Source organism: Ursus maritimus, unplaced genomic scaffold (genome assembly GCF_017311325.1).
Source record: "Ursus maritimus isolate PB19 unplaced genomic scaffold, ASM1731132v1 scaffold_12, whole genome shotgun sequence".
Classification (NCBI taxonomy): Eukaryota; Metazoa; Chordata; class Mammalia; order Carnivora; family Ursidae; genus Ursus; species Ursus maritimus.
In genome coordinates this window covers 58,011,662-58,036,136 of record NW_024423564.1, presented here as the reverse complement: position 1 = coordinate 58,036,136, position 24,475 = coordinate 58,011,662, and the positions used below count along the sequence as shown (strand labels likewise).

General features: G+C 44.4%; 1 protein-coding gene across 2 annotated transcripts in view; it reads right to left on the bottom strand.

The window, feature by feature from the left end:
* LOC121102090 (disabled homolog 1-like) overlaps window positions 1-24,475 on the bottom strand; it is a 178,187-nt gene that overhangs the window by 118,219 nt on the left and 35,493 nt on the right. The window contains exons 3-4 of one of the 2 annotated variants that reach the window (XR_005834159.1): window positions 20,495-20,697; window positions 628-897 (exon numbers count right to left, since the gene is read on the bottom strand). Coding sequence is in view for 1 of the 2 variants with exons in the window: in XM_040627256.1 (XP_040483190.1) it covers window positions 20,495-20,561 (67 nt within the window). In the remaining variant the exon portion in view is untranslated. Of the gene's footprint in view, window positions 1-627; window positions 898-20,494; window positions 20,698-24,475 lie in introns of those variants that run through there. The other variant, XM_040627256.1, reaches the window with a different exon arrangement.

Below are 24,475 nucleotides of genomic sequence, written 5' to 3'. Positions count from 1 at the left end.
GGGGGGGGGCGGACAGACAGGGCACAGGACACAACTTATGCTGTTTCAATTAAGGACCTTCCCAAGGTTCCTGCAGTGTTCTCCATTTGTTGACTTTAGGGCCATTAACATGTCAAATGGGCTTCCAAAGTGAAACTATCCATAGAATTGCACTAGAAAATCCAAGAAACTCTCTTTGAATCTTTTCTTAGAAATCCTAGAATTATTGTAATGATAGTGGTGGTCTCTCAATTCATCCAACCCATTCAGCTGAAATCTCTCTCCCTCTCTCTCTCTATAGAAAGAGAGAGTTTATTAAGTTTACTTACTTTATTAAGTGGCATCCTGCTAGGAGTTGAAAAATAAAGAGACCAGCTTCCTCCCTTGAGAGGTCCTTACTCTCTTCCTCAATGACTTGGAATAAAGAAGAGTTGCCAGTCATTAAATACCTACTACGTGCCAAGCCCTCGGTTAGCTTCTAGACACACACAACCTCTAAATCTGAAATCTCCATTTTACAGGTGACTACAGAGGTTCTGCAGGTTAGGAAGTTTGTCCAGAGTTCTATTTCTCACATATTAGTGGAGCCAGTTTTCAAACAAAGGATCAGTCAAGGACCAATGAGACAAACTGAGCGCTTGCCAGCTATTCGAAGAGGGAATTTAATGTGGGGAACCCTTACAATGGTGTTGGAAGAGCTGAAAAGCCAGGGAAAGAGGAAGTGATCCAAGGATTAGTGAGTGCAGGAAGCTGCCACCAGCCCTGGGAATAGACCTTCAAAAGAAGGAGGTGCTGGGCCCAGAGCCCAGAGATGGGGCTGTGCGGAGGTGGCTGGAACTATAGCAAGGTTGCCCTGGAGGGCTGCTGTCGTCAAGACGAGAGTCATCCTGCAGGACCCGGATCCACAGGGTGCAGCGACTGCCAGAACGACAATCAGGAGAAGAGTGAGGGAGAGAAAGGCCCCCACATCCCCTTTGCCCCACTTTCCCATCCCCCCCCCCCAGTGCCTCCCACGGGCTGAGCCCAGCCTGAAGCCCAATGTCAGGAGAATGGGATTGCAAGGCGCAGCTCCCTGGGATATACCGAGAACACCCTGCCCCATACAGGTGGAGAAGCAATCTGATGGCAACAGGCACAGGACCAGACCTGTCTGAACTTTTTAGCCCTTGGTCTTGTTGACTGGATCTATTGGAAGAGGCTAGGATCCAGCCTTGGAAGTTGCCGTCGCTCACCATGTGACCACAAGAAAGCCACACAGATCCCGTGCTTCTCTTCTGGAAGAGCATCCTGGAGTTGCTATGCCCGGCCCCACCCCGAGAGCTGACTGGAGGGTCACGTATAGGAGTGCCTTGCTGATGATGAGACCCAGGTGTGCTTCTGCTTACCTTGAGCCATAGGGACAGGTTTTCTTTCACTTGACAATATAGTATATCCACACTTACCCCCGTCCCTCCCTTCCTCTGGAATATTCCCTTCAACCTCTTACTCTGAGATGCTTTGTGCCTCGGCCCCGGCTGCCTTGCTTAGCTCTTTTCTTTCCAAGGATATTTCCCAGGGTCTGGGGGGCCTAGGAGGATTTCACACAAGGAAGTGACTGCTGGTGGGGGCAGGGAAGGTGAGGGATGGACTGCGGTTGCTCAGTAATCCTCTCTAAATCATGTATGGCAAGACGTAGCAGACAATCATTTCTTGTGACTGAGACAAGATCAAAGGATTAAGGGGGTTTTGGTAAAGAAGAGTTGGCGTTTGGTCATGAGAATTATAAAAGTCAGTCTGCTGAAAAGAACAGCTTGCTAGGTGAAAGTCTGATAATATAGCCTAGGATCCCTTTGAAAAGCCTCAGTTCTTTCAAGGTGAAAGGCAAAGGAAGGCCAGAGCCCTGTGCATCTGCCCACGCAAATGGCTGTCACATCCAGGAGCTAGAGACGAGCCCCTCGTCGAACCTGCCCCCTTCCTCCTGTACATGGCCCTGAGAGAGGGGTGGTCACCGTCTGAGCCCATCGAGCCTTCTCCTGATAGGGATGGCATCGCCCACCATCTACCGAGCACTGAGCCCCAACCAGGCACGTACTCCGTTCACCATATCACATTATTGCTCATGTTCACCCTGTCCGTCAGGGAGAAGCATTTTCACCGTATAAATGAAGGCACTCAGATATGGGTATCAAGCACTTGCTTTAAAGTTACTCCGTTAATAATAAAAGTAAGAACAACTACTTACTATGTGCCAGACACTAAGTAGGTGCTTTACATGTCAGCCCAAAACCATGAGAAACATTGGTCTTTTCAGTAAGGATGAAGGACCAGGGTCGGAGAGAGAGAGAAATAAACTGCCCGCCTCCACAATGTGCAGGAAGTGTTAGCAGTGGGATTCAAACCCAGGTCTCTCTCCTGCTGGCGCTCTTAATTACTATTCATCATCGGTTCATTCATTCATGCAACAGATACTACTGGGGCACCACCATGTGCCGGGCACGGGCGGAGGTGCCGGTCCTGCCGCCATGGGGACTGCGGTGTCCTCGTGGGCAGACACTCTATCTGGGACGCAGCAGTGTGCCGGGTGAGGCTCTCCCACCAGCACTCACGGAGCTACTTGGCGCCAGGCACCGCACTCGGCCCTATCGCACTGCTCGTAAGCAGAAAGGCTGCGTTGGGGTGTCAGACTTGCGCTGTCTTCCCGAGTCACAGATGGCCTTAGTCTCAGCCCCTCAGCATTCCGGGGCAGGGTCTGGGGTGGGTGCGGGTGCGGGTATGGCCTCAGACAAGGCCCTGAAGACTGTGGCTCCAAAAATCTTTAGGTCAGTTACCCAAACTAAACTCAAAGTTGGAAAACATGAAAGCAAAAATGCCTTTATAAGCCCTTCTCCAGAAAGGTTAAGCCTGACACCACGCAGCTGCCGCAAGCCGCGAAAGAGATGCAGGCTGGACACGGAACGAGCAGGTGCCAGCTCAGCTCGTTAAGTCCCCAGAGCTTCCATCCTTCCCAGGCTGATTGGCATTAATGCACGGGGTGCTGGATGGCTATTAAGTGGGGAGCTACAGCAGGCTCTTTAGGATTCAATACTTAAAGGAGTTTGGGATCAAAGACACAGAACATGACTGTACATGAAAGGTGGTCGCTGGAGCTCTGCGTCTGTCCCCATGGATGTTTACTGCACCTTGGGGGCGGAGGCGAGGGTGGGGCAGAGAGACAACTGTTTTTTGGCAAAGCAACTGCTTTGTGCTGTTCCTGGGAAGTACTTCTCCTTCGGCAGCACGATTATTCGTCAGTTTCCTGGATGATACTTAGTTCTGTAAACTATTTATGGAGCACCTGCTGGGTGGCAGGCACTGGGACACCAGTGCTGTGTGCAAAGGCGGAGTGGATGCCTTCCCTACCCTCAGGATGCACCACCACCTGGTGAAGACAGATGTAGGGTTGAGGAAAGTATAGCACATCCTGAGAGCTACTGTAACAGGGGCCAGTGCCCAGAATCAGAATAGCCCAGGGGAGGGCCTACCTATCCTTGTTCAGCTGGGTCCAGGAAAACATCCTGGAGAAAGTGACATCTAAGCTCAGTCTTGGTGGTGGTTGTGTCTGTTCAGTCCATGCCTCGCTCCTTTGCACAGCGATCCCCTCCCATCACCTGTAGTATGGGCTATCACACCTATTGTCCGTCATACGTCTCTAACTCTTGAACAGTCCACTGCCAGCTGGGATGAGCCTACAGATTTGCTCTGCCCTGGATTTGGAATGGGGACTCTGTGTCTCAGTCTTCATTTGAGATTCCGAATGCAGAAACCAGTAAAGCTGGCCATGAGCACAGTGACCAAAGCAAGCCTGATTGCAGAGAGGAGAAGCAAGAAGCCAATCGGGGAAGCAAAGCAGGTCTGGAGAGACTAGAGGAGGATACATGAGCGCCTGGCTTTTCAGTGCTCATCTCAAGGCCCTCAGGAAGCGCAATCTTCCAGATTGTTTCTTTTATGAGTGGGGTCTGTTCCAAGCAACAAATGATTTTGGAGGAAGACCAATGTGAAGGCTGAGCAAGGAGGCATAAAGTAGCATGGTGTGCTTGAGGACCAACAAGTAACACTGAGGGCTGAGCTGTAACCTCCTAGAAGGCAGGAAAGGGGCAGGTGGTGGGTCCTCCCTCATCCCCCACCACCTGCAGCACAGAGCCAGGCAGGGATGGATGCATGCACACAGGCTTGTCCAGCCCACCTCGCACGAACCTTAAGGTCCCAGGAACCAGCCATAACAAATGGACCTCGGCTGTCCCATAGTTAGAAGAACAACAAGCCAGCACATGTATGTCTAACACTATGCTGGAGGCCTTACACAGATGACTGCATTTGGTCTGCATTCTCTCCTTAAGAGACAGGTCCCAACACTCCCATTTTACATGTAAGGAAATGAAGGCTTACAGGACTTGAAGTTGCCCAAGGTAACTGCCACTGGTAAATGGCAGAGCTGTGATGGATCAATTTGGAATTCTGAAGACAGTGACACAATCACTAGGCTATGCTCTAAAGAACACTGGCCTCACTGGTCGTCTTGAGGGCTCACAGAATCTACTTAAATAAGACCCTACGTATGCTGGCCATCAGAAAGCTGTTCCAGAAACGGCACTCTGGCCCTCCTGGCATTGGTGATGGTGCAGGGGCATGATGGGATGGACATTCCCCTTTTGCCTATGACACAAAAAGAGGTGTGGGGAGATCACAAGGTACAAAGAGGGCTTCCTTTTCGGGCTACCAACCCAAGAGTTGCTTTCAACCCTCTTTCTTCAGGCCTTGTAGGATGCAAAAGGACAAAATGTTCTAAGGACTGCTGGACTAACTGGCCAGAGAATCCATGGCCCCCACCTCAATCACCACCACCTTTTAACTGACATGTGTCCATCCTTGTCTGAGGGGCATAGAGTGACATGGGGGGAGGGATCTGAATCACTCGCTGCACCACCTAAGAGCAGACTGGAGAAGTTAGAAGGGCTGAATGATTTAGGTACCTTGACTATCAGTTTCGTGTAGTGGGGGGGGAGGGGTGAAGGGTGGGGCCCTCATGAGAATGCATCTGGCAGACTTCCAGCTGCAGAGAAAGAGCCCCAACAGCTATACTCAGAAGTCCATTCCACGTCTGCAGTAAGACCATGCTTCCCACAGGCTGCTCCCAGCCAATGATGGAGCAAGCAGGGATACTCAAGCAGGCCTGTTCCCAGGAGGTGGGGCCTCTTCTGAAGAGTGACTCTGTAATGACCTTGCTGAAGTCTAGATGATGCTTCTACCTGCCCTTCCTTCCTCCCTCCTTCCCTTTTACTCTGGATCAAACCCGCATTGTGGTCTGATGGCTCCCCTAACCTCCTCTGGCTCCCTCCCCATGTCTGTCTCAGGCAAGACAAAGTCCTTCTATCTCTCCCTGTCATCACCTCCTATGTCTGATTGCAACCTCACCAGCCCTGACGCCCCCAGGTGCCACTGACACTGGAGCCTGGTGAGCACAGGCTGAAAGGCAGACCTCCAGGCTCTGTTACAAGAGGAGACATAGGGCACAACGTGAATGCAGTGGGCCACAGACTAAATCCAGGCCCCTCCAGTTGCAAATCTGACTCTGTTCATTTTCATCACTGAAGTTGCTGGATACCCAGGCATCTTCTGAACTGTACCAACGTCTGCAGCAGCTGGCTTCAGAAGGATTTTAGAGATGATTTCACCCATCGAGACGGATAATCCTTCAGCTTTGAAATGGGAGATCATAATGCTTTGCCAATCTACTCTGATCCCAGGGAAAATGGACTGATAAAAGAAGGCGATTTCAAGGTTTACAGCCCCCCCCTTCTAACCCAATCTGCTAAAAATTAAAACTCAGCAAGGCATGGTGTGATGACTTTTCAACCTGTCGTTCTTATGAAATAGAGATACTAAGGAGGCCCCAGGTTTTCTTACTGAAAATAAAAATAGAAGCTAGTGTGGTGGACAGAGTTCCAAGTCAGAGGCAGGAGCTCTATCACTCACTCAAGCTTTGGGCCCTGGGCAAGCCGACTCCCACGAATTTCAGTCTCCTCTTTTAGAAAGCAACATCTTATTGTCTTAAGTGAGTCGCGGCAAATGAAACACACAGAACAGTGCCTGGTACATGGTAAGTGCTCAGTAAATATCAGCTAGGATACCATTTCTAATAATAGTGTCATTATCATTGGTTTATCGTGCAGATTAATTGAGGTAACAATATTTGGCATTTTTGGGGCCTTTGGTGAATGTTTATTTTATTTGAATCTAAACCAGGTGCTTCAATACTTTTTTTAAAAAGTGACTAATGCAAGTTTCCTCTTTAAGAGGCGGGGGCAGGGGGAAGGGGGAGGAAGAGAACAAGTATCGAAGAAAGGTCTGGGATAGGGTGTTTGTCTTCATTTCCTTTCAAGATCTTTATTGCATTTTTTGTTGGACTGCAAGCAGTTCTGATCCTTCTGATGGATATGTGTGCTGTGCTCTCAAGAAGATAAAAAGAGAGAGAAAGAGAGTGAGCATAAAACTATATACACAGAAGCAGTGATGGATGCCAAGGACAGAAAATTTCCAGTAGACCTGGTCTATAAATTGTCATTTAAATTTGCAATTTAAAAACACTGTCTGACTTTTTGATTTAGCTGACTGTATATGAGAGACAAATAATGGAACCCTAATAAGCAATGTTTAAATGACATCTCCAGTCTCCCAGACAGAGAGGGCAGCAGCAGAATTCTAAGAAGAGAAAATAAATCTACCAAGAATAGGAAAGACGACCAGAACTAAATAGTTGCACTAATCACTTGATGACAGATACCAGGAAAATGTATTTTGGGCCGCTTAAAATTCGAATCCTTAACAGACGGAGGATAGGCTATCAGCTGAAAACCCCTGCAGTCGTTGTGAGGGGACAAGACTGAGCTCCGTTTTTACATTTCATCACATTAAAACAGATGAACCAAAAAAATCAAGGCACCAGGACAACATATTAAAGTTGACAAAGCTTAGGTTAAAAGATGTGAGCTGTAAGAACACACTCGCCCTCAGAGGCGCCCATTGGCAAATCTGAATTCCAAGGCTTTCCTGGAGCGGTGGCCCCCGCGGGGGACACACCCACCGAGGGGAGCCCACCCCCGGGGCTCCTTTTCTTCTTGCTGCGGGAAACAAGTTAGCATCATCTCCCAGCCACGAAATACAGAAGATAAACATTTGCATCGTCCAAGGATGAAAACAGAAATGAATCATCAACCACTGCAAGCAACTGTGTGTGCCGCAGCTGACATGAGATCTGGCAAATTTAGGAATGAAACGCTGAAAAAAACACTACGATGACAGAAGGGTTTGGAAGGAGGGCTTGTGAGTAAAATCTAAGGGAAATGAGACTGCTTCGCTTTTTGTACAGTGATAATTGCACAATTTATAGTGACATGGCCACAGCTTAGATGGTAAGATTTAGTGGAAAAGTAATGCAGAATTAAATACCCAGAAGGATCAAACTAGAATCATGTGTTTGCATGTTGTGTACACACTCATATGCAGGAAGAAAAAAAAGAAAAAAAGATCGACAGAAAATACGCCTGGATGTTAACTGTTCTTGCTCAGAGCCAGGGTATGACTTCAGAATCTCCCACGCAGTGCTCGAAGCAGCCATTAAAATCGACCAGCATTGGCAAATGACACAAAAATCTATTTGCAATCTATAACTCTGAGAGCAGGAGGAGAAGCCACAGTAATCATTACTTTAAAACATCGAAGGAAAACTAATGGAATATAAATTACTGATTCTAGGAAAATGCAGGCCAAAGGCCAAAGAATTACCTATCTAATATAGGGTACTCTATTGTTCTACAAACGCTTAATGATCACATACTATGTGCCTGGTCCTCCACGGAACAAGAAATGAATAAGATATGTGTGCAACGCAAAGGGCCTTTTACTCTAGAAGACAAGTTGGGGGGAGTAAGTTGCTGCCCCAGCAAGATTTCTGATCTGCTGGTCTTCCTTTCACCAGAGCACAAGGTAGGATTTATTTTTCACAACTAGGGATTTAAATCTAATGGGGAGACAATGTCTATAATAATAGAAGATATTGCACAAAGCACCCATTGAACTGAAAAAAGTAATAAATCTGCACTCCCAGAATCTTTATTTAAATGGGACAACCTCTGGGAAGTCCTTGGATGCTGCTTATCTCTGCTCTGGGATTTCAACTTACTGTAATGAACTGTAACTGCTTCTTAGCTGTCTGTCTTTCAGAGAGATCTCGAGTTCCCTAAGCCCAGGACTTGTTTACAATCTTCTGTGGCCAACACTTTGCCTGGTTTTAAAAAACACTCAAAAACGGAATGAGGGAAAGAAGACAAGCATTTCTTGAACACCTACCATGTGCTGGAGGCTGCAGTAAGCGCTTCACATATGCATTCGGTTGTTTCTATTTCTGCTATTTTCAACTCCAATCAGGAGGTTATTTACTGAAAGCTACCACGGTCTGCAAAGCATATAGACTTTGAAATCAAACTGTTCAGGTTCAAATTTGCACTATGCTAGTTTCTAGCCTTGGGCAGGCTAGTGAATCTCTATGACTCTAGGTTTCCACATATGCATGTGAAATGTGAAAATAAAGTAAGACTAAATATTTAAAATGCCTTTCTTCTCCTCTTATAGAAATGGTTTTATTTCCTACAAATGTATATCACATACCTCCTACTCTTTAATCATAGCTTTTGGCCTGACCAAGAGCCACTGGGTACTTGGCTGAGATAGCAGGAACAAGTCTTGCAGAGCCTCACGAAGCCAGGGCTGAAAGCGACCTTAGCGAGCTGCACACTTCCCACCTGCTATCAAGCATCGAGCTACCTTTCGCCAAGTCCAACCTGATTCAGCACTCACGGCTATCCATCACAGCCTCAGTCCAACGTTCAATGTCTTTAGCACATGCTTCCATATCGCTGTTAATAAGGGATAGGGGGATGATCATTTTCCCAATGATAGGGGTCCTGATCCTTTTTAGGATCACATAATAAGAACATTTTTCATTGTTGGAGATAATTCCCCTTCCCGTGCACATTTGTCAAAGGCAGTTTCCAACAGTCCCGTACATCATCCTGAAATACATGATAAGATTCAGGTCTGCTATTCATCATCTGCTGGGCTTCTTCCAATGCGAAGAGTTCCTGCACAGCTTTTCCTGCCTCTGGTTTAACAATCAGAATGCAAGTTCTCCCTAGAGCAGTACCACCAGTCAGGGGAACTGAAAACTCTAGGGATGACAGTCCCCAATGTGAGGGACGTGCGTCTACAACAATGATACATAAATTCTTTATAAAAGTAAATCGCAAATATTGCTGCCACTTACCAAAAGGACACAGACCCCCAGGAACTGGGCTTCTCTGAGGTTTTATTTGATGGCCGCTGCTGGGAAACAGCGAATAGAGCAGAAAGATCCCGTGGGTTGGGTCATTTAGAGCTAAGTTAAAAAATTCGTGTTCTTCCATTTACATGATGGGTGAGCCTGAACATATTCTGAACTTACCTGAGTGGTTTCCTCATCTGTAAAATGGGAGTTTTATCAACCTCATCAATTCCTGTATTCTCATTGTATTCTCTGCTTGCATTTGGTAGTCATGCAATTAACGTCATTTCCCATTTTCCACACTGACAACTCTTCAATAAATTCTCCTCATCTCAGCTTTGAGAGGATATAATGATGCCCAGGACATAGTCCCTGCCATCGCGTCTCTACTTACAACACAATCTAGTAAGGAAGAGAGTGCAATCCGAGTTGATGGAGGAAAGGCATAAAACCTTTCTTTGGATGAAAAATTTTGTAAAAACCCAATATGCTGAGAATCATGGGGGAAGGAAGGCTTCGTTCCACGGGAAGAGAGAATGCTAAGAAAGAGCTTCATGGAAGTGCTCTCTGAGCTGGGTCCCGGAGGATCAGGTGAGCTAAGAGATTACAGCGTTTTTTTTTTCCTAGCAGAGAGAAGAGAACGAGCTAGAGAAAACTCACGCATGCTCGGGGAGGGCCAAGCAGGTCACCGTGTTCAGAAGGTCCAGGTGCGTATGGGGCATGTGTGATACCTGCTGCATGCACAAGTGAGGCAGAACTGCACACAGGGCTGTTCAGAGCATAAGTTCTGGAGTGATGGCATGAGCTCTGTCCCGCCTCCTTAATTTCCATTTTCCCAGCTGTAAATTTGGGATTTTAAAAAGAGGAGCTTCCTCAAAGGCTTGCTCAGGAGAAAATACATGAACGGGTTTAAATACATTGCCTGACATTTTATAACTACCGATAGACAGTAGCTGCCTTCCTCACCCTACCTTCCTCACCAGCGTTCTCATGATTATTTCTGATGTGGGGAAGCCCACGGGGAGATGAAATGGGCTTAATGAGACTACTCATCAATTTGGGGGCATTTGCAAAATTGGAGTGCTCGTTCCAAATTATGAGACAGAAGTGCATTCTGATGAATGCACACAGTCAAAGTCCTTCAAGTTCACCTAGTCTTCACCTTTGTATATCTGGAAAACATAGCATAACTGGCATTCTCCCTGGAAAGGGAAATGTCAGGGTGTCTGGGTAGCTCAACTGGTTAAGCGTCTGCCTTCGGCTAGGGTCATGATCCTGGAGTCCCGGGACTGAGTCCTGCATTGGGCTTCCTGCTCAGTGGGGAGTCTGCTTCTTCTTCCAAACTTACCCCTTCTCATGCTCGCTCTCTCTCTCATTTTCTCTCAAATAAATAAATAAAATCTTTAAAAAAAAATAAAAAAGAAAGAAAGAAAGGGAAATGTTTCCTAGCCAATCACCCAGAAACCTTGTGTATGGCAACCTCCCACCTGCCAGAGAAGGGGAGTGAAGAGCTAGAGCTTCCTCTGCCTTTCCAACCCCCTTTCCTACTGGACCACACATTCTGCCATCATTCCTTCCTCTTGCTGCGGCCATGTCAACCTAATAGTGTTTCTGCTGGAATCTGTAGGAAGATGTCTTTCAGTGTGAGCCTTACTTGGTTTTTGGTAAGAAGACACACCATTCAGTAGGGAGCAGCTTTGTCTAGTGTGATGCACATAGACAGGCTCTGGGATCAGAGAGATCCAGCTGCAAATGGGTTCCTTTACATCCTAGTTGGGGGGACTTCAGGCAAGCCGTTCATCTCTCTGAGCCTCAGTTGCCTCTCCTATAAAATGGGAACGCCTGTCCAAAGGTTGTTTTCAAGCTTAAATGAGACAACATTTTACCTCCAGCACACCCTCTCCACTCCCTTTTACCTACATGTACTCTCTTGATGCATTGCAGCATTGCTCGGCCTTGCAACATATGCACTCTGACCGTCCTAGGGGCTTGGTCGCAACAGGAGGGGGTCGCTTCCCCAGCACACCTTGGAACATCATCGGCTCACTCAGCAAACCACACGGATAATAAAACCCCATGCTCTGGGGCATTTGCTGATCACCTGCAAAGATGAAGACTCGCCAACCCTACAAAGGCATTGTACCCTTACCTGACTCACGGGACTTGGAGGGATAATGTTAAGGGCTTTGTTCTTTCCAACATCAAAATTCAAGCCCAGCCACTGCCACAGGCAGCACACTGAGCTTAATGAAGCAGTGGGATGAACTAATATGGCAAATCTTATAGCTTTACTACCAATATGGCCCACATCACGCTAAATTACGGCACCAGACGTGATTGGACACACATCACAAAAGGAGAAGTAGTTCACAGAATGGTAGGAATTTTCAAAGCGACATAATAAGAATCTCAAGAGCCAGCATTTAGGGGAGATGTTTGTGTTTTGTAATTTTCTTTCTCCTTGTGCAAATCATTCTCTCTCACATTTCATGATAATCAATTCAACAAACACTTACTGAGTACCTACCAGGTTCTGAGTGCTGTGCTAGGAACTCGTGGCTAATGGGAGACACAGAAAAATGAGCCAAAAATGATAGGAGAAACATGGCAAGTGTGATGATTTGGGTAAGATCAAGGTGTTATGGAATACTTCACAAATCCAGCCGAATGAGGCTTTGTTAGTCATAAATTCATTCATTCATTCAATTTATTCATTCAACCAACATTGCTGCATATCTACATCTTTCAGCACTGCGCTCAGTGGTAGAAGTGAAGGGGTTAACAAGACAGACAGTCCCTGCCATCACAGGACTCCCAGCCTAATGAGTGATAAAGAGGAACAAAAAGACAACTAACGATATATTACGGTGAGTGAAATGAGATGTCTGAGAGCACACAAAATAGTCATGACCCACAGTTGGGGGTCACGTAGGTGGGGTGCAATCGGGCACCAAAGCATTTCTGCAGACAGTAATATCGAACTTGAAACTAAAGGATAAGTGGAGTTAGCTCTGAAAAGAAATAAAGGAAAGCGCATTCTTGGGAGAAGAAACAGGATTTGCCAAACCCCAAATGTAAATGATCACATGGTATGATCAGGAAACTGAAATTAATTCAGTTTCACCACAGAATGGACTATCACTGCGGAACGGCGAGGAGAGATGGGAAAGATAAGGAGGGCATCAGACCCCGCGGGGCCTCTCTGACACCATGAGAAGCCCTGTGCACATTACCCTGGGGGCAGTCGGAGCCGCTCCCTGAAGGGGTCCGCAGCAGAGGTGAGACCTGATCAGATCTCCCTGTTGGTGAGCAGTGTCCAGAACAGTCTGGAGACGGAAAAGACTGAAAACCTGCAGACCACTTAGGAGGGGTGTGAGAACAATCTAGATGGCAGATGAAGGCAGCCGGGGCTGTCCTTAGGAGAGGAGCAGCAAGGAGAGACAGAATGAACAGCTTTGGGAGGCATGTAGGAGGTCACAAGGCTGACAGTCAGGGATTAATTAATTGAGAACGTTATGAAGCTCAAAATGTCACGGATCGTGGCCCCAACAAACAGTTGTTGGGTACTGAAGGATGACCAGGAGTTGGCTCAGTGAAAGGATGGGGTGAGAAAGATGAGCCAGGGAGAAGGAACAGATGTCACAGAGGTGAGTTCTGGGAACTGAAAATCAGTGTGGCTTGGGGTAAGATGAGGCCAAGTGACAAAGAGCCAGCGACCAAATCTCGGAGGGCTTCCTTGAGGTGTTATCCTCGTTGGTATGCTGCCGGGGTTATACAATATACTCAAGGAAGATAGGGTGTGAAGGAGGCTTGAAGAGGCCTGGCTTCTTATAAACGAACCAGTTAAAATGAGGCCCGGAACTAAGCCACCGGTGAAACCTGAAATGAGTTTGTCTTCAGCGAATGACTGCAATGAGTGATGTGTCCTGTAATAAATTCAAGACCGTGTGCTCAAAGAGCACAGAAGTCTTTCCTCACCACACATCACACCATCTGACAGCCAGTCCTACCATAAAGGACTGGACTTCTTGACCCAAAGCAAGACCCCTCCCTCCCAAGCCCTTCAGCCCCAGAGCTTTAGGGATCAACCTCAGAGAAACTGAGGTCATAGTGTAATTAAATCCTTGATTTTGAATTTCCAAAGCTTGCAAATCACAGAGTCCGGAGAGAACAATTAGCACACCGAGATCCAAAGCCCTGCCAAGGCAGAACGATGCCATAACTTTACACGAGGTGCCGAATCTGTTTCTGGGCCTCCCCTGCCAAAAAAAAGGGTGGAACCCCTGTAATTTTTTCGGATCTGCCAGCCCTCCAGCATCATGGCACAGGGCAAACCCATAGCATGCTTTAAGGGAAGACCACACAGACACGAACATCTGGCAGACCTAGTACTTTCCAGCTTATGCACACAAGCCACATGACCCAGGGCAAGTTTCCTGATCTTTCTGAACATTATTTTCTTATGTGTTCCATGGAAGAATATAAGATTTGGGCTCATTACGGATAATTTATCTAAAATGGTTTGCATGCAGGAAGTACAATACAAATGATGGCTATTAATAGATATTTATAGCTTAACAACATGGTTCAGTCTCCTTTGTATTTCCGGTCCGTCTTCCCCGTTATTATTGAAACAAGCATCCATTTGAAGTTGAACCAGTTCCTTCTTCTCAGTGATTCTCCCACGTGCTGCAGGAGAAAAGGGTGCCTTCTACTGTTCTCTGATTTCCTACAGCGTTAGGAGAGGTGCTGCCTCTTGGAGTTGGCCGGGGAGATGGGGCGCCGGAGGGAAAGGGAATGTTTCCTCATCCTGAGTCTGTGCACAGAGAACTGAATTGTGTTGGGTGTTGTATGTTATTCACTCATGTAATCCTCGTCACACTTCAAGATAGGTGCTACTGTCCCTATTTTATGGATGGAAAAGCTGAGGTTCAGAAAGGTCAAGTAGCTAGCCTGAGACGCCAAGTAGAAATTGCGCTAAGTCTTAAACTTAAGTTCATCTAATTCTAAAGCATGACCTCTTCCAGGAGTCTTCAATGTAGAGAAGAGGGAACAAACACGCCAAGACATCAATCCCAAGAAGGTAAGCTATTTGCAGTCTGGTGAGCTGGAGACAACACCAGCCAAGGGAGCTGTTCCTGGCCTCCAGGCCTGACTCTGCCCCTGCCCAGATGAGAGATGGTCGGCAAGCCCTTCTTTCGAGAGTTCATCTGTGAGCAAGAGGTTCTAATTAGCCCCCAAATGCTAATTCCTTACAAGCTTTTCTGTTTTTCTATTTCTAAAGAACTTATTCAAGTTTCTTTCAGAATATTGTCCTACTTGTATTTATTAAGATGAAAACTCACTTGCTTTTAGACAGGAAAGCTGTGAAAAGAGTTTAAGAATTTTCTTTATTATGATGAATGTGCCATATTTTAATGAACAAATATGAATTTGGGGTAAAAATAAAACATTAACTTTTGAGTAGTAATAGGCTGAGAATGAATAAAAGCAGCAAAGTAGAGAAAAACAGGTCTTTTCAAGGAAGGATGAGACCTATAAAAATCAGAAGGGCCTCCTGAGGGAGGAGTTCTTCCACTACATGAACTGCCTGCAGTCAGGGTCTCCTTTCCAGATACTTCTCTCTCCCCACAGAACACTGAGTGCTGGCAGGGCTCACAAACGGGGCTGGATAAATCCTTGTGGACAAAAGACCTCATTCATTCATTAATTAATGTTTCGTCTAGGTTTCAGATTGGGTCACACAGATCTAATTTCCTCCTCTGCTTGGTACCTGAGGAAAGAGAAGCTGGAAAAGTGGAAGTGGCCTGAGGGAGTGGTCAGACCCGGAGCGGCAGGCCTGAGGTAGGAGCCCAGGGCCAGGGTCTTGACGGATGGCGGGCGACCTCCCTGCAGGACAAGAGCAGTAGGCAGAGGCAGGGAAACAGCAGCTATGCACCACAGGCTTCATAAAAAGAATTTTTTTTTGATTAATTGCCCCAGTCCCAAGGATCCAATCAGATAATGAACATGACAGCACTTCACAAGCTCCTCAGTGGTAAGCCAGTGTTTAAAGGATGTTTCCCCGGGCTAACTGGCCAGTTGAGGGATTAGGATCCTGAGTATGGCATTACTGAAACCACTCCTTAACCAAAATTAACCAGAATTTTTAAGAAACCTCGCAATAGGGATGCCTGGGTGGCTCGGTCAGTTAAGCGTCGGCCTTCGGCTCAGGTTATGATCCCACGGTCCTGGGATGGAGTCCCCGCATCAGGCTTCTGGCTCAGTGGGGAGCCTGCTTCTCCCTCTCCCTCTGCCTGCAGCTCCCCCTGCTTGTGTGCGCTCTCTCTCTGACAAATAAATAAATACAATCGTTAAAAATAAAAAGATTTAAAAAGAGAAAAAAGAAAAAAAAAGAAACTTCCCAAGAGTTCCCCCGGCTACCGAGGCACACAGCCAGGGTTCACACTCAGCTTGATGGGGCTCCAAAGCCGAGGCGTCTGCCATATGAACACCAACCTCTAGACCCACCAGGGCTTCGATTCTCGGGGCCAAATCTTTCAGGGAAGAAATAAGGTACCATTTTGTTGTTTTTATTGTTTTGTTAACTAATGATCCTTGGACATAACTCTAATATCTGGGAAGTGAATAAATTTATTTCCAGGTATTTCTAGGAGACAGGAGACAGTGTGAACTGTGATCTGAGAAGGAAAAGGGCAGAAAAGCTAATTCTAACCAGACAGCTGCCATGTTGTGGATCCCATGCTGGACCTTCACCCACAATTCCTCCTCTCAGCCTTCTGATAAGTATTATTCGTGCGCGCACAAGCACACACATACACACTCACTTAGACAGGGTTCTAAGAGGCTAAATAACCCATCTCTGGTTACACAGCAAGAAGGAAAAGAATTAGAATCTAAAACCAGGCCCGGCTCCAAAGTGAGTGCTCTTTCTACCACACTCGCTGCCGGTGGCGCTGACTGAAAATCCCCAGGCACCACCCCCAGAGACGTCCGCACCTGCCCATCCTGGGACCCGTTCCTCTCCCACAGTCTTCTACTGGGTGGCCTAGTGCTGGTTTGATAAATAACCAGAATTGTGTCAGCTGTTCTCCCCCTTTGATGGCAGGTAACGAACCTGAAAATCTACATTCCCGTCCTCCATCAAATTCTACTCCTGGAACAGGCACCGTTTGACAAGCTGCATGTGTAGTGACACAATCTAATAAAAATGAAATGAAGAAAACAACTTTATTTCTTACTACTTCCAAGCCTTCCTTATTTGAATTGTGAATACTCCAGTTACGTCTCCTACATGGCCTGTCTAGAAATGCATTTTATGGTGAAATACGCCCCTGTGTGACTTGTATTTGAAACTATCTAACTTCCTTTCAAAAGCTTGGGTTAAAGAACCAGGGTGATAGGTTTGTGAGAAATTCTAAAGGGTCTCTTAAACTTTCTTTATGCCACTCTCGCTCATGATCGATGACCCATATTGTCAGGTCGTCTTTTTTAGGAAATAAAATATCTGCCCCAGGAACCATCTAAATCTTGCCAAAGGGGCAAAAAAAAAAAAAAAAACCCTTCTAGTCTGTAATATCACGTAATAATATGAGAAATGTACTTATGATGTAATGTCAAATAACAAAGCAGGATATAAAATTGTATGACTTGGTATGATTACTTAAACACATTTCCTGAAAAGTCAGTCCAGTAGGAATTAACTTAGAATGTTAACAGCAGTTATTTTTGATTAATGAGATTAGGCATGCTTTCTTTGTCTCTTTTAATTACAGTAATAAGAATATATACCTTCTAAAAAGTCAAATAAAATTACTGAAAAAAGAAAAACATACATTTTTCCAGAAAGGGGCTTAAATATCATTCAGTATTTCCTTAGCACCAAAAATCACTGCACAAAATTATAAACTTTAATACTAGCCACAAAGATTGTTCAAGAAAAGAAAGCTATATGCCAATTGTGCTGATGGATATCAAAATCCTAAGTAAATACCAAAAAATCAAATCCGTATATAGAAAATAATACATCTTGAACGAGTAGTATTTACCTCAGAAATGAAGATTAGAAAAATCTATCAGTAAAATCCACCACAATATAAATTGAGAGGAAAAATATGTATAATCATTGAAATAAATACAGAACACATGTATGATAAAATTCAATGTGCAAATTCAGGATTTTAAAAATCACTTTCTAGACCATGATAAGTGAAGAATAAAAATAAAAAAAATCTCCAGTAAAAATTTAAATATCACACTTACAGAAAACTTAGAAGCATTTCCATTAACTGAAGATCAAGTTAAGGACACCTCTTATTACAAAATATTGTACTGACAGACCCAGCCAATGCAATAAGACAAGAAAAAGAATTACTTAAGGATTAGAGAGGAAGACAGAAACCTACTTATGAGGTTATATGTTGTCTCCATAGAAAATCAAAGAGGAATTGGAAGAATTAGTAACAAAGTTTAGTAATGCTATTATATCCAAGATTCAAGATCAATAAATAAAGTGTTAACATTTCCTTTTAAAGTTCTACTTAATTTGGCTGAGTCAGCAACATTTGCTTAAAGGAATACTTATTGTTCCACAGGGAAAACTGAAGAGCAAGAAATAAATTAATCCTGTCACAAGCACATTCTCTCCCTTTTTTAATGTATGTATGTGCTTTCATGGTGCTTTTAGCCAGAGAAGTCTATCAAGAATGCATATTGTTTATCACTGTTATATAACTAAGAACTATTATAAAATCTTACTTTGGGACAACTCAGCTATATACTTTTTAAGATCCCCTTGGTTCTAGAACGGGATAAGAGAAAACGGTATAATGCTGATGATGGAGGCGATGAAAATGAAGAAGAGGAAGAGGAGGAGAAGAGAACAGAAATGGGAGAAGAAAAACAGAGAAAAGAAGAGAGAGGAGGGAAATGGAGAAAGATGACAGGGAAGAAAGGAGATGAGAAGTAAGGAGAGAAGGATAAGGAGAAAAGGGAAGGAAAAAGTGAAAAGGAAGAGGAAGAACACACATAAAGACTCTTTGTTGGGATACTTGGGTGGCTCAGTCAGTTAAGCATCAGCCTTCGGCTTAGGTCATGATCCCAAGATCCTGGGATCGAGCCCCACGTTGGGCTCTCTGCTCAGTGGGAACCCTGTTTCTTCCTCTGCCTCTCCCCATGCTTGTGTTCTCTCTCTCTTTCTCTTTGTCAAATAAATGAATAAAATATTTTTTAAAATGGCTCTTTGTTGATCTTTTAATAAGCTCCAAGTAATATACTAAGTATTTAATCTGCCTTATCTCAATTATTCTTCATAGTAAGCCTCTGAAGTTTAATATTATATCCTTACTTATAGGAGAGAAAACAGACGCTTAGAGAGGTTAAGTAACATTCCAAGGTCACACAGTTAGGAAGCAGCATCGCTAGAATTTGAATCCAGGTCTACCTGCCCAGATTGCATGGTACTGGCCACTCTTGCATATGTATCGTGCTGGTTTTAGAGTCTTGTAAGACACGAAGATGAGGAGGTTCTAAAAAGGTCACTTTCATTTTCCCATTCCAAATCTTCAACTAAGCCAAAGCTCTGAAAACCTGAATCCTCACTTTAGAATGCTCCTGGTTTTGCATGTTAAAATTAAGAATGAAAAGATATTCAGTAAAATACAATTTTTAATGCATTAAGCATTCAAGAGCACAAGTTTAGTGGAAAGGTTAAATTTGAAGCAGAAATATAACTTGTCAGTTTTCACTGAAAAAGCATTTGAATTCTGGTACACGTCGTGCTCTGCAATCTTTTTTTCCCCGTGTAGCAGTTCTCCCAAGACCTGCTCTCTCACTGACTTGCTTTCCTTCTATTATTCTTAGACCACGATGCATAAAATACAAGGCTTACATTAAGTTTTAGGAAATAAAATAGACTACTTCCAAAATATTTGTGTTTCAAATAAACATCCAGAGCAAAATTTATTGTCCTTCCTGAGGTTCTGGCTGTCTGGGAGCTGCATATGTATTACATTTATGTCCCTTTTTCCTACAGAGTGTCAGACAAATGCCATCACGAAACATGACTGGGCAGGCACAGCAGTGTCTCAAACAAATCACTGCCTATACAAAGCAACTAAGTGCATCCCGGTTTGCAAGCCCATATTGACAGATTTCAAGACCTGAAAGAGAAGTCTATTAATCCTCTGCCACGCAGCTCAGAAGATGCGGGAGAGAAAGACAACACACAGCACGAAGGTGCTTACACCTAATTGCAACTGGAAGACAAACATCCTGAAAGGCATGGTCATAAAGCCATGGGACCAAATTCTCCAGAAAACACGGAGAGTGAGAGAATTATTTTATTATCATACTATGCATGCCAGTCCTCATTAACAGACATCTCCGTGCCTCCTCTGGGTCAAGCACGTTCTAAGTGTTGGAGTAAAGGGTCAACGAGAGGTCCAGCTCTGCAGGAACGCACAGTACAGCCGAAAAACAAAAATGTAGGCAATTTTTAACAAAGTGAGAGTCTCACAACGCGCTACTGCAGCAAAACAAACAAAACAACTAATCCAGTGCAGGGAGTCAGGAAAGGACTAAACCTGAAGACTAAATGGGAGCCAGTCTAGGAAAAAGTGGACAGTGACAAAGGATTTCGGGCTAGATTAATTGTCCGGTGGTTCTCCAAGTGTGGACTCCGGAGCAATAGCACCAGTACCGTCGGGGAACTTGTTCGAAATGCAGGCTTGGGCCCTCCCCCAGACCTACTGAACCCGAAAATTCTGCAGATGAGACCCAGCAACCTGTGTTTTAACAAGCCTTCCAGGTGATTCTGGCGCTGCTGGAATTTGAGAACTTTGGATACCTGCAAAAGTGAACTACAAGAGACAGAATGCCTGGAGGGTAAACAGGGTTGGATTGGGGGGCGGGGGGACGACTAGGCAGAGATGTTGCTTTGCTGGAGGGATGGGTAGAAGGCATACCAGGAAGGGTTTTATACCTTAGGAAAATAATTTTGGATTTTACCCAAGGCATAATGGAGAACCATTAAAATATTATACTACGAGTACAGAAAACAGCAAGTAACGCTGGCGCCCATTAAAAACATATGCCATCACAAAGACAGTACTATACATCATTGCAGAGATGAAACACTGCACAGATAAATAGCTGGTTAAGAAAGGAACAAATCAGCCCTACCTTTCTTTCTGGAGTCTTTCTTGGCGCTGGTTTTCACAGCTACTTGAAGTTCTGTCTCAGTTGACATCCTACTAAATCCTTAGTCCACTTCACACAGATCCCGGGCCTCGGCCAGGCTCATGGAGGACTCCTCTCCAAGAGAATGACTCCTCCCTTCAGAAACAACGCTCCGAGCTGCACATCTCATTCACTCCTTCCGAGCGCTGCAAATCAAGCCAAGAGAACATTCAGAATCATCACCCTTTTGAGGTTAAACAGAAATTAGTTGGGGGGTGGGGGGGTGGCAAAATAAACTGCCAAACGTACAAAACCAGGCAAATCTTGGTCTCCGTGTACAAATGGTTCACTTGATGTCATCAAGCCACTGACAGGGTTTGTAGCAAAGGGGATGAGAGGTCTACCTGAAACATGGTCTCTCAACCTAGGTACAGAACTCAAAACAGATCTTTTTAAAACCCTGGATTTCCAAGAAGGACAAAACCCAACTCCTTGTTTTCCACGTGTCTTGCTTTCAAGCAGTAGATGCCACCCAGAAAATACAGCAAAGGAGTATTTCCTGAGCAGCCCTGTGGAGACATTCTCAACAACAGGGCACCCATCCATCAGCCAAGCTTGAGCAGAGCCCTGGCGGCTAAAACAGATCATAGGGAAGTGACCTGTGGTCTGTCCCTCGCTGCCAGGCATCAGAGGGGACATGGAGTTGACATACAATTGGGCTCCAAGGGTAAGGTGACAAATGGGGCTGAGAAACTTCCAGCAAGCCAATTTTTATGTCAGCTTTTCCCTCAGCTATAAGAGCAGACAAGCATTTAATGTGGGGAGAAAAAGAAAAGAAGCCGGCCGCCACACATTCCATTCTTTCTTTCTTTAATAAATACGCGTTGCACCCTACTAGGTACTATTAAGCCCAGACTCTGTGCTGGGAAGAGATGATAATGATAATAATGATAACACAACCACTTCAATTACAGCTAGTATTTACTGTGCACTTACTATATACTTTGCCCTCAGTCACTGCTTCACATATATTATCTCATTTGATTTCAGTTAAATTGAATGAATATATTTCCTGTGTCGAGTCAACTGTCTTTCCCAGTGACCATCTATCGGATAGTTATATCAGAGAGTTCAGTGGAAAAGAAACATTTCACTAGTTATCCCATTTTTAAAGAAAATGAAGATAAAGCCACTGGAAACAGATCTTCAAACTGTGCAGCCAGTTCTGAGCTCATTCCACAGACCCAGAATGGTCGAATCCAAAAACACGGACCCTGAATGCCAGTTTCTGCTCAAAAAGAACAGTAAATCCATCCTCTTAATGATGACAACTAAAGAACGCTTAACTAGAAGGTTTAATATAAAAGCCACATAAAATTACAGGAAGGCTTTATACCCTCTAGATTCATCCATGTTGTTAGAAATGGCAAGAGGGTATAATGCTGAGTGAAATAAGTCAGAGAAAGACAAATACCATATGATTTCACTCATATGTGGAATTTAAGAGACAAAACAAAGAAGAAAAGAAACAAACACACTTGTATATACAGAAAATAAACTGGGGGTTACCAGTGGGGAGGTGGTGGGGAGCATGGGTGAAATCGGTAAAGGGAATTAAGAGTATACTTATTGTGATGAGCACTGAGAAGAGCTGACTCACTATATTGTACGCCTGAAACTAATTTAACACTGTGTGTTAATTATACTTAGATAAAAAAAACAATAAAATTAGTAAAATTACAGGAAGGCCCAATAGTAGGGAAATTCCCACCTTAGTCAAAGATACTTGGTTTATTTATTTGTTAACAAGTGATTTTTTTTTTTTTTAAAGGACGCTGGCCCTGAATGAAAGATGTCTCAATGATAGGAACTAAAGCTACAACTAAGGAAAATGCTTTATACTGCCTTCCTAGAATGGGGCCCATGAAATCAAACACAGAAAACGAGAACCTTCCCTGCCACCCTTGTGCCATCTATCTGCGCCACACCACTGGCCCTCACCCTCTTCCTAACCTCTCCCCTGACAGAAGACAACATTCCATGGGAGACGACAGAGCCACAAAGCTTGGCCATACATGGACCAAATTAATTTTATTAACAATACTGATCATTTCATTGCAACAAGTATCTACTAAGAACTTACGATGGGCCAGGTGCAAATGCTGGCTCATTCACGTCAGCGGACACCTACTGTGCAACCATCCTGGCTAAGAGTGCGGATTCTTTATTCCTGTCCTCAAAGATGCTCAGTCTAACGGAGATGTCGGTCATGTAAGGGACTGCAATACTCACACCAGAACTAACACACACAAACACCACGTATACTGGGGCACAAAGGAGCAAGCACTCACCTTTGCTTAGAAGAGTCAAACTTCTCAGAGGAGGAGCCCTATACTGTGGGGTCTTGAAGAATGATTCTTATGTCAAGTGGAAAATCAGAGAAAGGACCAAAGGGCACTCAATAAATACATATATAATCAATGAATGTTTGTTTGTTTCCGGCAGAAGGATCAGCTGTGCAAAGGCAAGGAGGCTTGCAATGAACAGCCCAACTAATAAAAGGAAAACTAAGTCTAGTAGGGAGGTGATGTACCTCCTTCTCTTTCCAATTTTAACTTGGGCTGCTACCTTTCTCTTCAATCTTTCTTCTTGAGTCTGCCTTGACATTCTATTGACCCCTCAAGGTTGAGTTCAAAGAACTGTATTATAGGCAGAAAGGTTTTCCAATCTCTCTATTAAATGGAATCTCTCCCTACTTATAGTATGATCTGCTTTTTGGCCAGCTGCATAGCTTCAGCCCCTTATAAGCAATGAGATATTGAGAAAGTTACTCAGCTCCTCCTTGCCTCAGTTTCTCCATCTGTATAATGGGGATAACATGGAGCTGCTGTGGAAATGAAGTGTGACTACACACATCACGTGCTTGGAAGAGTACCTGGCACACCTCCTGGAAAGCACTTAATAAAGATGAGGTGTTAATAATTTCCTGTGTTAACAGCTCAAGGTCAGATGGCGGTGTGTGTGACTACAAGTCCATACTGTGATCCTCCCTTTACAGAAGAGGAAACTGAGGCAGGTTAGGTCTCCCTTGTAAAGACACTGCAGGGAGAGATAGAATCTAAGATATTTCCATCATGCTGGTTTTGCACACAGTAGGTACCTAACATATAAATAGTAAAATGAGCTGAAATATATAGATTTTACACAATTTCAAGCCTTCTTAAAAGTTCATATATAAAACTGGATGGGAACGGGGTCATTTTTTCCCCTTCAATTTTATAAAGCACAATACAGCACCTCTCCCTATTCCGTGGGTATCTCCGGCACCACTTGTTCGACAAAATGTGACTGTGTTCAACTGTTACAAAGCATTACTTGTGGATTTCTGCAGTACACCCCGATATCAATAATGAAAGGAAACCAACATCATTTCAAATAAAAAACTTAAATAACGAAGCTGCAGTAAGGAGAGAACATACCATAGCCCGGGTCCTGGCATCCCCTTTCATTTTCCAAAAGCCAGAGGTTGGGAAAATGCTGTGGAGTAACTCCAAATTGTTTAGGAAATTCGTTTCTTTGTAATTAAGGAGATTAAAGTCCCCCAAGGGCCAGAAACCATGTGACAACTCAAATCATTTTCCCCCAGTAAAAGCTGCGAAACCCTATCAGTTAAATTCAGGCTCGCCTAGAATTTTGAAATGCTTCAATAATGTTTCTTTGCTCCACACAATCTGCGGTAATTTAATATTCCTGAAGTGTGTCAGGTTTTTTATAATGAGCTCTTCAAATCTAAATGTGAATTATGTAACATTCCACTACAGACATTCTGTCTAGTGAACTGCTTCTAAATGTAAAATCCTGTGTTCAGTGGGGGGGTTGGAGGGGAGTTGGGGGGGGGGGGCACAAAAACACCAAACCACAAAGCAGAGAAAATACATAGGCCTTAATAAAAAAAAAAAAAAAAAAAAAAAAAAAAAAAAAAAA